This window comes from Neopsephotus bourkii, unplaced genomic scaffold, assembly GCF_033783945.1.
Source record: "Neopsephotus bourkii isolate Nb327-2 ecotype Australia unplaced genomic scaffold, CSIRO-AGI_Nbou_v1 NB_1749, whole genome shotgun sequence".
Classification (NCBI taxonomy): Eukaryota; Metazoa; Chordata; class Aves; order Psittaciformes; family Psittacidae; genus Neopsephotus; species Neopsephotus bourkii.
In genome coordinates this window covers 6,837,854-6,853,964 of record NW_026902223.1, presented here as the reverse complement: position 1 = coordinate 6,853,964, position 16,111 = coordinate 6,837,854, and the positions used below count along the sequence as shown (strand labels likewise).

The 16,111-nt window shown below is 51.9% G+C and overlaps 2 protein-coding genes across 5 annotated transcripts; both read left to right on the top strand.

Moving 5' to 3' along the window:
• Positions 1-1,070: 1,070 nt before the first annotated feature.
• Positions 1,071-9,698, top strand: SLC25A19 (solute carrier family 25 member 19). Of its 3 annotated transcripts, none has more exons than XM_061377138.1 (6): positions 1,071-1,253; positions 1,726-1,881; positions 2,603-2,773; positions 3,676-3,859; positions 4,998-5,089; positions 6,248-9,698. In XM_061377138.1, exons 1-6 carry the CDS (start codon positions 1,128-1,130, stop codon positions 6,446-6,448), a joined length of 930 nt encoding a protein of 309 aa, XP_061233122.1. In that variant the 5' UTR covers positions 1,071-1,127; the 3' UTR covers positions 6,449-9,698. The 3 variants fall into 3 exon arrangements, with proteins under 3 accessions (XP_061233122.1, XP_061233121.1, XP_061233123.1); XM_061377137.1 differs by having other exon boundaries at positions 4,998-5,128; XM_061377139.1 differs by having other exon boundaries at positions 4,998-5,161; positions 6,248-6,384.
• Positions 9,699-10,703: 1,005 nt separating this feature from the next.
• Positions 10,704-15,241, top strand: MIF4GD (MIF4G domain containing). Of its 2 annotated transcripts, none has more exons than XM_061377141.1 (6): positions 10,704-10,717; positions 12,113-12,239; positions 13,003-13,112; positions 13,363-13,518; positions 14,215-14,307; positions 14,913-15,241. In XM_061377141.1, exons 2-6 carry the CDS (start codon positions 12,158-12,160, stop codon positions 15,117-15,119), a joined length of 648 nt encoding a protein of 215 aa, XP_061233125.1. In that variant the 5' UTR covers positions 10,704-10,717; positions 12,113-12,157; the 3' UTR covers positions 15,120-15,241. The 2 variants fall into 2 exon arrangements, with proteins under 2 accessions (XP_061233125.1, XP_061233124.1); XM_061377140.1 differs by having other exon boundaries at positions 14,892-15,241.
• The last annotated feature ends 870 nt before the right edge of the window (positions 15,242-16,111 follow it).

The window sequence follows — 16,111 nt, the reverse complement described above, 5'->3', positions numbered from 1 at the left end:
CAAGGACCAAAGACCATGCTTCAGCTGAGCGGGGAGGCAGCACTGCAGTATTTCCCCCATTGCTTTTCTCTACCCTTTTTACCCAACAGCTCGAGTGCTTTGCAGTACAGACTGCGTGTTGTGAGGAGACACACCAGCTGTCTCTGGAGCACCTTGCTGAGGGGATGGTGGGCACACAACATTGCCATGGCTCAGGCCACTCGTGAGCTTTTGCCCTGCTCCATCAGTGCCTTGCAGGTCCTTTTCCCTTTGCTGCTGAAGGAGAGCTACCACGGTGTGCGGCAGCGCTGCAGGGTCAGCCTCTGCTCATGGGCTGAGGGCTGGTCCATTTTGCAGGCTAATACACACTAGGAAAAGGCCCATTTGGAGGTTTGCCTTGGGTTTGCCCAGTTGCTTTTAGTTATTATGCTCAAATACAAATATAGTCAAGGAGTTTATGGTGGAAATGCCTGGATTTTGTTATCACAAGTTTATTTTTCAGCCAATACAGAATTGATGTGGTTTGGTGCTCTGGGTTTTCTTCTAAGGCTGGAGCAGGACAGGGTGGATCAGAACCGTGCTGTTTATAGCTTGGTACCCACTGAAAAGCGTGGAAACCCTTTCTTCCACTTCTAACGAGGGAAGGGCAACACTTGTTCCTGTATGTGACTGTGTAACAAGGCAATAACCACGGAGGAAGAACCATCAGGAGCAAGGCCTGTCTTGTCTGCATGATGTGCTCCCTTCCCACCAGGCGCTGTGCTGCAGGGAGTGCCTAAATCCCGGTTCATCCCAACCCCATCCGCCCGTCCTTGGGAGCGCCAAGCCCCCGCCCGCCATTTTGCCGCCGCTGGACTACACGTCCCAGCATCCCCCGCGGCGCGCAGGCGCAGTGCGGCGCCGGGCGGCTGAGGCGCCCCGACGGGCCCCTGGCTGAGGGCGGGCTGCGGTCGGGGGCCCTACCCGGGGGTGCGGGTCCCCGCTCCCCTCCGGTGCGTGCCGTGGGGCTCAGCGTGTGCCGAGGGGGAGCGGTGTGGGGCTGGGAGGGAGCGGGGGGCTTGGAACGGGAGCTGTGGGACCGAGCCTGTCCGGGGCGGGCTCAGCAAAGCCCCTGTCTCCCGGCCAGGCTGCGGGGGCTCCGGGCAGGCATGGTCGGCTATGACCCCGGCTCCAGGTGCGTGTCCACGGCGGAAGCGGCTGCAGCAGGGTCAGCATCTGGCTTCGTCACCCGGCTCCTCATCAGTCCCTTGGATGTCATCAAGATCCGCTTCCAGGTAGGGTCCTCACGGCGTGCTCGGGGTGAATGAGCCCGTTACAGGGCATGGCCTGGGCGAACAGGGCACTTGTGCACCCAGAGAGTTGGTAACGCTGCTCCTCAGCCCTCACCTCGTGGTGTACAGGTTATGCAAGGTAGCAGGGCTATCCTGTGTCCACTGCTTCTATTTATATAACTGGAGTGTTTGAATGGGACCTTGTGGCTTTTATAGTTTGTTTTCTTTCTCTGTCTTTACGAATGAATCATCTTCATTATCTAACTGGATTTCACCATCCTCCCTACTGATTGTGTTGCACATGTGGCTTTATTCTTTCAGAGCCCTACATAAACCACATCCCAGTCACTTCTAGGTGTGAGTCCATGGGAGGGCATTGCTTGGCTCTGGGGGCTGTGAATTCCCAAAGGCAACACTTGAACTTGTTGAGACGCGGTGTGGAATTAGAGCAACCCTTCTCTGTGTTCTCCTCCAGCTCCAGATCGAGCAGCTCTCCTCCAAAAACCCAGGCGCGAAGTACCACAGCATCCTGCAGGCTGCACGCCGCATCTTCCGGGAGGAGGGCTTGGTTGCCTTCTGGAAGGGCCATGTTCCTGCTCAGCTGCTTTCAGTTGGCTATGGAGCTGTTCAGGTGAGCTGACCCGTCATCCATCCCCTGGGCCCAGTGCACATACATAGGACTTGACTTTGCTCCTCTTCAGCCTGGCTCCAGGGTCGCACTGTACTGATGTAAAGATATGCAGCTGTATCTTGCTGATGGGTGATTCCTGAGCTTGCTGAAGCTGGAGCACCGATACAGCAGACAGAGTTCTGTTTGTATCTGCTGTCACAGATAACCCCGTTGTTCCTGGCACTTGGCTTACCCATTCATGTTCCAGACCTGTGTGGTGGTTTTGCTTTTGTTCATGTCTCCCTAACAGCTTGTAAGGAAGAAATTAAGCTGATGATGGTGTTCTACACCGCATTGTTATGCTTACTTTGTAACTACTACCAACATGTTTTGTGAGCAGCGGTTGAAAGAGAAATGCACAGTGTATCTGTAATACAACAAACACTTTAGGATACACGGAGCACTGAGATGAGCTTTTCACAGTTCTAACTGCAAGAATTAGCACAAGTGTCAGAGCACAGACTGTGCTGAGCATTCCCTGCGCTGCTGAGTGGTTTTTACACCCTACTCTTTGAGCACACACATGCTCAGCGTGCAAGTTGGGAAGGACTTTTGAAGGACACAGGGAGAAGGTGGTTACAGGCGGTGGGTGGAGCTCTCTGGGTGAAATGAGAGAGGAATGGGAGATCCATATCACGGATCAGCATTGACTCCTTGACCTGTGTGTGCTTGTTCCTGCCAGTTCATGGTGTTTGAGAACATGACCCAGCTGGTGCACAACCTCACCTCCTACAGCGCCCGTGACTCCTTGGTGCACTTCACCTGCGGTGGGCTGTCTGCCTGCACAGCCACTGTTGCAGTGCAGCCTCTTGACACGCTACGCACCCGCTTAGCTGCTCAGGGTGAGCCTAAGGTATGGCTTAGGGATCTGTGTGTGTTTGGGATTATCTTCCATAGCAGTAGCAATATTCCATGTGTGGGAAAATAGGAGGTTTGAAAGGTACATAACGGCCCCAGGGATTAGAGAAGGGAGCTGGTGCTGTTACTGAGCAGTGTCTGTACTGTTGCCAAGTCATCCTCTGTGCTGTTGACACAGGTTTCTTAATTATGTTTTGCTGCTCTTGATTTGTGTTTGACTCCTCACAGATGATCCAGAAAGGAGAAACTGTCCTTGCCAGGATAAGTCCATTTTCATCTGCCCTGTTGGCCATTTATAAATACACTCCTCAGTCTGTTGAACATTGTGGATTTGAAGCTTTCTACCTGCACAGAGTCATGTTTAGATAATGATGGGGATGAGATCTGAAACCAGTCACCTTTCACTTGTATTTCATGTTCTTGTTTATGCAAGAATTGGTCTCCATGCTAATAAGATCTGTAACAACTAGATTTATTTGTATCAGAGCCATTAGCCTGCAGTAGACTCACAATACATATTACATGAATTCTGCTGCAGGAGTAAGCAAAGCTGTTAAGAGAAAAATAATCTTGTCTTCGAGGCAACTGGTCTCTGGCCTCAGCTCCGTGCCTTGTTTCTTCCCCTCAGCACAACTTGTATGTGGGATACAATGTCAGCCCAGTGCAATGCTAGGGATCGTTAAGTTAGTCTCTCATAGCCCAGAGGCAGCTTTAGGTTGTCAGCTTATAAGAGTCACAAGGGCTGAGCTGCAAATACTGTGTGATGTGCAAAATCACTTTGTTCATTGCTTTGTGCTGAAAGTCAGTTGTATTTTGGGCACTGGGAAATCACCTGCCCCTTAGTTTGTTGTTTTAAGCCTCTTCCATCAGAGAATCAACCTCTTCTTTCTTGCCTAGATCTACCAAAACCTTCGCCACGCAGTGGTCACAATGTACCAGACAGAAGGACCTCGGACGTTCTATAGAGGTTTGACCCCCACAATCATTGCTGTCTTCCCAAATGCTGGTCTCCAGTTCTCCTTCTACAACATCCTGCAACAGTTTTCTGAATGGGTGATTCCAGCTGAAGGAAAGAAAGGAGGTAGGCACCTGGGACAGTGATGTCTGATGTGGGGGTAGAGAAAGGATGAGTGCTACTTTGGGAGACTGACATAAGCTTGGTTTTCTGTCCTATCAATCTTTTCAATGCAAAAGTGTCTGTATTTCCCATCTCTCATTCTTAGCCCTGCACAGATAGTGCAAAAGTAAGTACAGTGAAGTTTACAGACAGCTCCTGTTATGGAATAACCATGATGGAAGTGTGGATGGATGGGAAAGTGAAGTGTCACAGACTCATACTCCTTCTCGAGCTGTGTCACGTTACTGATCCTATGGGAAGACAGTAACATGTCTGTTCCATTAGTTTCCATTTAATTCCTCTGTTCCTTTAGTGCTGTGGGGGTGGGACTCTTGGACTTCCTCAGGAAATCTGCCTGAGTTTCCAGCCCAGCTGTTCCAGAAGAGGATTTGTTCAGCCTCATTTAAAACTGCCAAGCTCTTGAGCTGATAGTTTTATGATGCTTCCTAGCTCCATGATAAGAGAACCTCAGCCTGATGCAGCTTTTCACCTTGACAGTTTTAGATACTGGTGCCTCCTTGGGAAAGAGTGTATGCAGGATTAGCGTGTTCTTATTCCTGGATGGAGTTTCTTCAGTAGAGGATCTAGACTTTCCAACATCATGCCTGCATGTTTAGTTTAGATGGCAGAGGCTGATGGTGGTTGTGTGCTGGGAACTCAGGTTTGTCAGGAAGTCTAATGCCCCAAAAGTCATTTCTCCCAAGCCTCTGCACTCATCAGGCAATGCCAGCTTGTGACTTCCTCCAGTCCAGAGTAAGTCAGAGCAATCAGGACTGCAAGATTTCCAGTGACTGGGCTTTTACTGGGGGCAGGAAAGCTCCATCCACCTGTGGCAGGTCCTCTGGTCACTGGGGTTTTTTGTGCTAAGCCACTTGGCAGAGCAAAGCAAGATAAGTGCGGTGAACCAAGATGAGCTGTTACAACTCTGGCCCCAGAGGACATTGCAGGCCAGATGTAGAGATGCAGCTTGAGGTTCTGTGGCCCACAAAAAGGTCCTTTTTAACCTTGTGCAAAGTGATCTTCAACTGAAGTCTCATGATCTGTAATGCAAACTCCCTGCTAATCCTCTTTCCCCCTCCTGTCTCCCCTTTCTGCTTCTCAGGCAACGTTAAAAACCTTGTTTGTGGCAGCTGTGCTGGGATCATCAGCAAAACCCTCACTTACCCCTTCGACTTGTTCAAGAAGCGACTGCAAGTGCGTGGCTTTGAGCAGGCCCGGGCAGCCTTTGGGCAGGTGAAAAATGTTGGAATTCCCTGATTTTTAGGAGTATGGATTTGTGAGACAGTCGGGGGCCAGTCCACCACTGATGATTCACCAGTGGTACCTCTTGTGTTCGTATTTGGGTTAGGAGCTCCTGATGAACTTGCTCTTGCCCATCTGCATCTGTTGGTTGTCTTGAAGCTGGGGATGACTGAAGCAGGAAACAGGGGTTTCATATACTTAGCTTCTAGTTGCAGCTTGGTATTTCTGATTGAGGACTACGTTCCTAGCAGAGGATGACACTGGCTTTATGCTGGGATCGCCTGGCTGTCAGGATCCTCTTCTGCAGTTAATATTTTGACGCAAGGAATAGGCACCAAGTGTTCAGCATATGTCTTACATACCAGAACATCCTGAAATTCAAAGCAAATTCAATACCTCTGGTGTTCGTTAGCACCTTCCTCTGTGCTCCATTTGTCTTACAGTGTATTTCACCTCGAAATAACGCTGTAAGACAAATACAGATCCTTCAAGTAACTCTTCCTTTACATGCCATGTGGAAAATGCCTTTTTTTCCTTCAGATTCCTTGGATCTGAGGAGCAAATCAGTCTGCACCTCAAGAAACTCAGAGATAGGAACTTGAAGTCTTAACCCATAGCATTGGATGCTTTTCCAGTGAGGTTCAGAAGTTGTTCTTAGCACTGATGTGTCACAAGATGTTAAAAGTTCCCTGGGACACGATGACATGTGGATGGCTGTTTTTGAGGCTTGTGTTTTCTTTCTGTTAGGAAACTAGAAAAATCCCAGTTTAGAGAGTGAAGGGGATGGAAAACAGCAGCCCAATCTGAAATAACCACTGCATAAACTTGTACCATGAATAATACGTGTGGTTACAGCATGAAGATTTTAGGGCCACTCAGTTAGAATGATCTGCATAAGCCATTGCTGATGCAAAACACATGGCTTTCCTCCACCCCACTTGCTACAAACTGGCTCTCAATTCATTTCATTATAATAGCCAGAAAGGTGTTTGATTATAATAGCAGAAACCCATCCCATTTTTGTGGGATATTTGGGGATCTCGGTGTTCTTTTCCAGGTAAAGTTGTCCTGGAGTTTCCTTATTTAACCCTTTTGCCATCTCTCTCCCAGGTGCGGGTGTACAGCGGGCTCCTGGACTGCATAAGGCAGATCATGCGAGAGGAGGGCCCGGGTGGATTCTTTAAGGGCCTCTCCCCCAGCTTGCTGAAGGCTGCTGTCTCCACTGGCCTTACCTTCTTCTGGTATGAGCTGTTTTGCAGCCTCCTGTGCTCCCTGAAGACTGCTGATAGCATTGCAAGGAAGGAACGCTGAAAGGGGCATGTCTGTGGCTACCTGGTGCCCTCCTAGAGGAGGGGAAACTGATGGGCTTTGCTCTGTCATGAGCATGTCGGGAATGTCACAGTTCCCAGAGCTCCATCAGCCTGTAGGAAATCACCTCCTGGGACCAAGCAGAAGGAGAAGGCAGCTGCAGTTCTGCTGAAGACACTGAACTGCTTTGCTGGAAGCTGTTAACTGAGCACTGTTTTCCTCTGTCTCCTCTAATATCAGCACGCATTTAGTGGGGAGAGGGGGGAACCAAGCAGAAAACTACCTGCTCTGAAGAGGCACCTGCTGAAGCGGGTGTATTCCTGTGCTTGCCTTGGATCACCGATTGGGATCCAGGTGTAGCTGGTGCTGCTTATCCAACCTAACACCACTTCCTATGGCTACATCCGCACAGCTGTGTTTCCTTGCTCTCTGGCCTGCTGTTTGCACCGTGTTCTTTCCTTGGTGTAGCACAGGCAGCTCTCTGCTGCTGTTGTGAAGTCAACTCAAACCTTTTTAGTGTCACAGAACCTCAGTTTTCCTTTTCTTTGCTGCCAGCTGCTGCTGCTTGCTTACCACTTGAATCAGCCACCTGAAACACAGCATCTTCTGGTGGATCACACACAAACTTGCTCTTCCTTTAACTCTGATGAGCTTGATTGTATCCAAAGTGCCCATTTCTCTTCTTGCACGTCTTGCCACACATCTCTTGGGGTTCTGCATTGCCTCAGTCACACTTTTGCATCTCAGTCTAAAGATTAAGAACCCCTCTCTAAGGGAATTCAACGCACAAGCCCTATTCTTTAGGGTTCTTTGCTTCAATGCAGTGAGTAACCAAATGCTGTATAGAGTTCTAGAAATATTTAAATGGGAATAATGAAGGAGAAGTCCTGTGGAAACTAGTAACTATCTTTTATTATTATTATTTAATACCACCTTTGAATGTTTCCAGCAAGTATTTCTGCTCAAAACCTTTCTGAATCTCACTCCTGCTGTGGTGCTAATAGATGAAAGTGTTTTGCCAAGCTAACCTGAAGTGAAAGGACTGAGCATCAGATGGAAACTGCTTGGTGTTTGACAAGGAAAGGGTGATGGAATTAGAGCTGGAGAAGTGATGTTCTGCAGTTTCAAAGGTTTTAGGGATGCTTTGAAAACCCAACAAAACAACGACCCAGCAGCTCTGATTTACGTAACGGGGAAAAGAGGGAAATTGCTTTCTTCCTCCTCTTTTACTGCTTTTCCAGGCTGAGCAGGGTGTGGTTGGACCAGTTATGGAAGGCAGGCTCTGAGGAAGAGCTGCTGTGATACAAAAGCCTGTCCATCATCTGGTGAGTGGTGGATGGGGCAGAACACTGCTGTTATTTAGAGGATGGTTTGATATCTCTTCATGCAGAGCTTCCCATGGCTCTTTTGCAGTATCCAGGGTGTTAATCCTAGATGTTGGCCACATTCCAGCGTGACCAATTCCATTCTGCTGATGCAACTTCTGGCAATTTTGAGCATATCAGCATTGCTCCCTTATCCTGTGCTGTTGTGAGAGGCTGGTTCCCAAGAGCAGCTGTTTCACTGGGATCTGAGGTAGCCAGAGAGATTCCTTGCAAGGCCAGGCCAAATAACTTGGTATCTGCTGTGGTTTGAGATCTTGGAGTGTGAAGTGGCTGTTTGCAGGTGACTTTGAGAGCTATTTGAAGTTAAATCTACTGAGCAGTGGTGGTGGCTGGCAGGAAGCTCATACAGGAGCCTTAAAGAGGGAGTAGTAGCTGCATGTACTCCAAAAACGCACAGTTTTGCTTAGAGGAATAAATACAAAGAATGTGGAGTAATGTGTCTCAAAGTGCCTCAATCTGAGTGGCATTTTCCTGTGTTATTTAAGCTGAGATTCCCCCCCAGCTCTTCTTAACTATATTTTGCCTTTGTTTCTTGTTCATCTCTTGTTCTTGGAAAGACATCACAGCCAGTGATGGGCTTACCCTCATGCCATCCTTCCAATGAGAGAAAGCAGAGTCAAACAGGTTGGGATTGTTAGGCTTTTGGCTGCTGGTACAGAGGAATGCTGTCATGGGTAGCAGGGGCAGCACTGGCCACAGCGGGTTTCTGTGCTCTCTTAGGCTCCCATAGGAAATCGGGCTTCGTCCATCCTGTCTAAACCTCACCAGACTCTTTGGTTCACTTTATATCAAAGAGCTGCTGTTAAGCTGCACAAAATAGGGGGAAACTGGTGAGGACTCAGCAGTGGGAACTGCAGCCTCTGGAAGAGGGGGGAGTTGCTTTGGTTGTCACAGCGGTAAAGGATAAAGAACAGAAGACTGCTGAGACAGTGCTCCTTGAGTGTGCTGTGGAGCTTAAGCTGATGCAGCTCTAGGGGCAGGTAACTTGGTTGCTCTACAGGGAGAGGAGCAATGGAGGGTACAGAGCAGCTTCTCCTTCTGGGATAGTTTTTTCCTCCACTGCATTAAATCCACTTGCCTGCATCCAACAGATGGCAAAGGTGGAGTTGAAGCTGTGCCAGTCTGTGGAAGACACTCCTGGTCAGGAGCTTCAGTACACAGCCTGGTTGGTTGTTTTCTCTTTGGGAATGACTGGTTTAGCACTAGGAGGACAGGTCTTACTTGTGATGCTGATTGAAGCCAAGTTTCATTAGATTTGAGCAGGAGATAGGAGAGATCCATAGTCACCTTATTCTCTGCTGTGGGGGACAAATGTGCTCCCAGATACTCCACACACCAGTTCACACTGACTCCACACGGTGAGTGACTCGCTGTCAATCTGTGCTGGGTTTTTCCCATTGGGATGGCTGGGATTTCCCTCTGATGTCATTCTGTCAGGGGGATCTGTGTTGCCTGCGGTTGTGTTAGCTTTCTAATAGTGCCTTGTACCATCAGGACATCCAAAGCACTTCAGCAGGGAAAGCCCAGCTGTGCTCTGGTTGTTGCTCTTTGCTGGCCTCAGGCAGGAGGACATGGACACACAAGTTCTGTGATGGACACCGTGCCCTCCAACACTGAGTCCTGGGACACTGTTCTTGGAATGCTCCTCCAGAGGGTGGTTTGTGAAAAGAAATGGATGTTTGACAGTCAGGCTTGGAACAGATTGTTCTTAGTTTGGGTTTAGGTTTCTCATGTGATGCAGTTTGATTGTCTGAGGTGTTTCGTTGTGTTTCCTGAGTGGATCTATTGCAGCTGCTGTTGGAAGGTGTCCGAGCAGAACGTGTGCTACCTTTGAGACAAGGTACATTAAATACTTTGTTATGCTCCTGTCTGGCTGCAGTTCCTTTATTCCTTCCCTCCTAGTATGAATATTCAGCTGGATCCCATGGGATTGCTGTGCCCCATCTCCTGCCCTGGGGGAGGACAGCCAGGCCAGGGTGCAGGGCAGGAGGGTCTGGTTTTCCTTTCCCATCACTGGCTCCTGGGAGCCGTGCCATCCCCTCTGTGATAATGGGGTGATGCTTTGGGTATAGCTGCACCCAGGGGGATCAGTGGAGCGGGGTCTCCAGCCCTTTCCCACTGCTGTGCCCCAGAGGGTCAAGTGGGAGCTCATGGGTGGGAGCCCCGCAGCATGGTGAATGAGGCCTGGCTTGGTCTGTAGCAAGCTGGAAAGTTCCCAAACCACTCATTCTGGTTTCCTGAGCTGCTCTGGCTGCTCTGCTCCTGTCTCAGTGCCGCCGAGCCTTCCCCTTGGGGCGGTGACACGGTTGGGAGTGAAGCGGTGAGGATGCTCCCGTTGCAGTGAGTTGCTTTAACGCCTCTCCCCTCGTATTTTCCCCATGTGTTGTTCCACGGCCGGGGGGGACCGGACTGACCGCGGCTCGCAGCGGGGCCCGGGCGGTGCTCCCGACGTGGGACCGGGACACACCGGTAAGAGCGGCCGTGGGGGGGGAAAGGAGCCGCGGTGCCCCGGAGCTCGCAGGCGGTGGCGCTGCGGCCGCGGCTCTCCCGGCCCGGCCCGGCCCGGCCCTGCCCTCCCCCGGCTCGGGCGAGGAAATGACCTAAGAGGAAACCGGGGCCGCGGCGGGGCCCGGGGCGCTCCGCGATGCGCCCGCGGCCGGAGGAGCCAGCGGGGCGGCCCGGCAGGTCGGTGGCGCTGGGCACGGCTCCTCCGGCGGCAGGGAGGGGGGTACCCGGGCACAGAGGGGTCCCGGTGCTGCGGGTTCCATCGGTGGGGATGGGACGGGGTCCCCGGGGTGGTTGTGCCCCTCGGAGGAGACTTCGCTGCTCCTCACCCTCTGCTTGCGGTGGCCGCGGCACGTCCTGCCCTTCCCACCGGGACTGACGCGCTGCGATGCAGCCAGTCGAGGACACCAACCCCAACTAAGTCCCCAGGATAACTCGTCTAGTGGGGACCACTGGAGTTGGTACCCGCGGTGATGCTGTGCCTGGAGTCACCCACCGCCACCAGCCCTTCACACACGGTGGTCCTGGCTGGTTTGCACTCAGGGCAGGGTTGTTTGGCTCAGCAGCTCCAAGCAGCCGTGCCCACCCCCGGGGAGCTGCGGGGATGCTCTGGGGGCGGTGGTGACAGAGGCTGCAGGACGGGCTCGGGCGCTTCGGCTTCGCTGTGTGCGGCGCTGAGCTGCCGCCAGGTTCCTTCAGCACAGCGCTGCTGGTGCTGGTGCTGGGACACGGGGCTGCAGAGGCCAGGTGGAAGGTGTTTGTCACCCAGGCATGGCACGGAGGGCACAGAGCTGCTTGTGAATCCATCTGGGAAAGAGACCTCAGTGCTGGTCCCGCAGGTAACCCTGTGCAGGTGGCAGCTTTGGCTGTGGGAGCAGCGTTGGCACTTGTCGCCCCATGGGGCAGGAGAGGAGGGCAGAGCCTTTACCCACTGCTCTCTGCTCCGAGGTACGGTGTCTGTGTGTCCCATGCTTCCAAAGGTTGATGGGCTCTTTGGCTTTAATCCCTGTCAGGACCTATTTGCAGTGAGGGGTGAGTAACAGCAGAGGAATTTCAAGCTGGCAAGACCCGTTTGGCCGAGTGCCCTCCCCATGTGTGTGCTGTGGGTCTGGCCAGCCCAGCAGTTTGTGTTAAGCAGATCATGTTATATATGTGTGTGTTAGGGAAGCCCTTCCTCTCTGTGCCATGACTGTGCTGCCTTTAGTGTATCACAAAGCAGCAGCAAATTAATCTGGAGGCTCTTTAGGAGCCTGCAGAGAGCTGTGCTTGGCTGCAGTGGGATGGGATGGCATAGGAGCTGGTGGGGATTTGGTTGCAGAGCATCCTGTGTCTCGATGAGGGAGCCTGGTTGCTGTGCAGGGGCTGCTCTGGATGCTTAGGTGCTGGGTTTGATTCCTCCCAGGCTGTCGTGTGACACCAGCTGAGCTGGTGTGTTAACGGCACAGGGAGCGGCTGCACTGGGTGCTCCTGTGTGTGTGTCCCTGTGATAAAGCCTTCCGATGGGAGATAGGTGTATTTTGGTGTGCTGTGCCTTGTGAACCTGCAGACCAACAGGCTGCAACACATTTCATACCAGAAGAACATAAAGGCTCTGAAGATTAAGTCCTATCATAGGAAACAAGGATGTGGAGCAAGGCTTTGCTCAGATGTAGGGCTGGTGGGAGCTGTCATAACAGCCTGTGCACCAGCACTAGATGGGATTTGCCAGTGGCTGGGTGAAGGTCTGCCTCTGTCCAACTGTGCTGTGTGTGTTCTTTCCCCAGGGACTGACACTAACTAGCCCATCCACTGCCCTGACTCTTGCCCTTGGAGGAAGCCAGTCATGGGGGAAACAGGCAAAGAAGAATATAAAATACAGTCATTTGATGCCGAGACGCAGAAGCTGCTGAAAACAGCCCTCAAAGGTCAGCAGGCTTTGTACTCGCTCCTCTGCTGCAGCTTGGCACGCACGTGAGGCTGGACCCCTGTAAGGAACACCCAGTGTTCAGTGTAGAAGAGCTGTTCCACAGACACTGATCATCCCTGGCTGGGTCCTGTTGGTGAATCTTCTCCAGGAAGGTCTTTGATCCCCCCTCTTTTTACCCCCTGTCACCTTCTCCCAGTGTTTAATGGTGCTGCTGTTCAAACAGCTCCTGATTCTCATCACTGGGGTTCTCTCTGATTTCAGGGTACCTCCTAACCCAGCATTGCTGCCCAGGCCTGGCCTCTCATCCCTCTCCAGCACCCTGTTCCTGCTCACTGTCTCCATCCTGTGGGGTCATCTCCTTCTCCTAGCCCATGGGGTCTCCTGCTCACTGGTCACGTCTCTGTTCAGAGCCCTGCAGGAGTTTGCCCATCTGGCTCTCACTAACCCAGCTTTGAAGCAGTTGTGGGATTTCACATTCAGATCAGCTTGCTTCCAGTATTATCTGCTTTCTCCATCGTTTTCCCATCATGATGGCTGTGTCTTCAGCCTGGGGGGACCATGCACCACTGGAGCTGGTGTCTCCAAAGCAGCCGGGGTGTGAGGAGGGGCTGGGACTCTTGATGTGGGAGCAAGCGTGAGGTTTTGCACCATATAACTTGCTTGTACCAGGCCCCACACTGACCTTGATTGCTTTCTAGGTACTCCAAAGCAAGCAGGACACAAAGGGTGCTGGCTCCTGACAGTGCTTCTCCTCTTTGCAGACCCCAGCAACGTGGACCTGGAGAAAGTGGCCAATATCATAGTGGACCAGTCCCTCAAAGACTGTGTGTTCAGCAAGGAGGCAGGGCGCATCTGCTACACCATCATCCAGGTCAGAGCTCCTCGTGTCTGCTCCTTGGGCTGGGCCAGGAGAGGCTTTGCCCCAGCCCTGTGCCATGATCACCCAGCTCTTCTGCTGCTTGCCCCTTGCTGTGGCAGCATCCAGATGAGCAGCAGTGAGCACAGGCTGCAGCTTTCCTGCCTCTGGGGGCAGTCACAGGAGGGTATCTGTGTGGTCCTGCATCCCCCTGCCCCTCTCACACCCCCAGTTCATGCCTCCATCCTGCTTTGTGGGCTCATAGGCAGAGAGCAAACAAGTTGGGCAGAGCATCTTCCGGAGGAGCCTGCTGAACCGGCTGCAGCAGGAGTACAAGGACCGGGAGGAGCTGCGCACCCGCTCGCTCCAGGCCTGGATCTGCTACGTCACCTTCATCTGCAACATCTTCGACTACCTGAGGGTGAGGAGCAGGAGCTGAGGCTGCTGCCTGGAGGTGCCAGGGGGGTCTGGGTGTCCAGAGGTGCCAGGGCTGGGGTGGTGGATGGGTGTTGAATGGAGCCCTAGGGCCATGGCTCAGCAGTGGGAGCCAGAGCCGGTTCTCAGCACAAGGATGCTGCTGGAGCTTGTGATACCTACAGGCAAGCAAACAGGCGTGGAGAGGCAGGGCCCTCTCTGGGAACAATCACAAAGTCTGAGCTTCCCCATTTTGTACCTGGTGTTTGAAAGCCCCTGTTTTGCCTGCTCTCACATGTCCCAGATTGAACTGGTTTAGTCCTGGGTCAACCTGTGGGTGCTGATATAATTACTAGCCCATGTACTGACAGAGCTTGTCTGCAAGTGTGTGTGCTTGGAGCAGATGTAAATATGATGCAAGCAGAGCTGCAGGCAGGAAAACGCTGTTGCATCAAGTGCATTTCCGATGATTACCTGATTCCATTTAAAAATAGATGTTTTTCACATCATTTGTTCAGCTTCTCTTCCTCCTGGAGACTCAAGTGTCTGCTCTCCTACAGGAATCCCACCAGTAGAGTTCAGCAGCACAACTAAATGCTGCTCCCTTCTCCTTTGAAGAGCAGCAAGGGGACAGCTGTATAGAATAGCTGCAGACTCCTCCCTTTCTGCCCCCAAGCTGATGATGGCTCCTGCCTCCTTGCAGGTGAACAACATGCCCATGATGGCTCTGGTGAACCCTGTTTATGACTGTCTGTTCCGGCTGGCCCAGCCCGACAGCCTGCGCAAGGAGGAAGAGGTGAGTGCAGGGAAGAGGGATGCTGATGTGCCTGGGTCCTGCTGAGAACCAGCAAAAGGCACAGCCCGGGGGGGGATGCAGGATGGAGCTGCCTCCTGGGATGTGCTGGAAGAAGGGTTTGCAGCCTGGGAGGAAGCAGGATGGAGGTGCTGGTTCTGACTCCCTTGCCCAGGCTGCACGTCCTCCCTTGGAGCAGCTTTCCTCCCCATTGCCAAAATGTCATCACTGTAGATGCAGCAGCAGAGCTGGAAGCAGGGATTGTCTGGTGCTACACAGGTTCAGTCCCATCATGTGAGCAAAACACAGATGACTCCCCCGTTCTCACAGAACCAGCTGCTTTTCCAGCATTCCCGATTGCTGGACATCTGGAAAAGCAGCTGCCACACTGATGTGCTGAGGCATTGCAGCACTGGGAGGTGATGGCAGGTAGCTGCAGTTGCTCACAGCAACTTTGGGGAAGCAGAACCATCACCTCTTGGAACTCCAGAACAGAGGGAACGGGATGAGTTGGTCCATAAGTGACGGATGCGAACCTCTATACATGTGCCAAAGCTCTCCATCCCCTTCATCTCTTCCTCCTGAAGGTGGACTGCCTGGTCCTACAGCTCCACCGCATTGGCGAGCAGCTGGAGAAGATGAACTCCCAGCGGATGGATGAGCTCTTCTCCCTCCTCCGGGATGGCTTCCTCCTGCAGGAGGGGCTCAGCTCCCTGTCCCAGCTCCTGCTGCTGGAGATCATCGAGTTCCGAGCTGCTGACTGGAAGATGACGGATGCTGCCCAGAAGTATTATTACAGCGAAGTGACGGATTAAGCTCTGCAGCAGAGGGGGATGCCCCCAGCACCTTCACCAGCAAGCTTCATACCAAGTTTGAGTTTCCTTTCACATTAATGTTCTTCTAGCACTTCCTATAAATAGGGCTTGTATTGGGTAGAGCCTCTGGGCACTCTGTCAGGCTGCAACGGGCACTAAGCTGACTTTGGAGGTTGGGAGAGGTGGGAAGGACACATTTAACCGAGGAGCTCTCCCATTGATTTTGGCTAACGTTGGGCTGCTGCCAGCAAAGGGCAAGCTTTGAGTTTCTAGCTCAAACCAGCATTTTGTGAGTGTTAAAAGCACAATTTAGGCTGAGAACACTTTGGTTCATCCAAGGGCTGTGGGAGGCAGAGGGGTAAATCCATCCCAGCTCAGGTTGTACCCGGTTCTCTGGGACAAGTCACACAAAACACTGTGGCCTCACAAACAGCTCATATAACCAAGTGCTATTTTTCCCAGGCTCCTTCCAGCCCCTGCATGCACACAGCCACAGGTACCTGCCATAGGGCTCTAGTAACTGGTTCTAGAGAACCCAACTACTCACATGTAGTTCTTTACTACATGCGCAGGTCCCTGAGCACATGTGGCCAGGCACAGGTTTTGTAACTTTTATACAACTGTCCTGTTTTATCCGACTTTAGGAAATTTCAACCCTGGAATGTTTCTTACAATAGAAGAAAAGAAACAAAATAGGCTATTGAAGGATCTTTTTCTAATAAAAGTTTTCCACTAACATGCCCTGCTTTCTGTCTGCACAGCTGCTGGGCTTTACTTAAAGGTTACTCCTGACTTAAGGCTTCAATACTCATTTTGTCCTCGGGTGTAGGGTGTCACCAAGGCTTTGTACAACCAGGGTTACTGGAAAGAGCAGTCTGAGAGTCAAGCAAGGACTCGAGAAACCTTTCCCATACAACTGGTTTTATTTTGCTGTTATTCCCATCAAACCTGTGCAGACAATGCTGCTGATGACCAGAACCAACTCAAAAAGG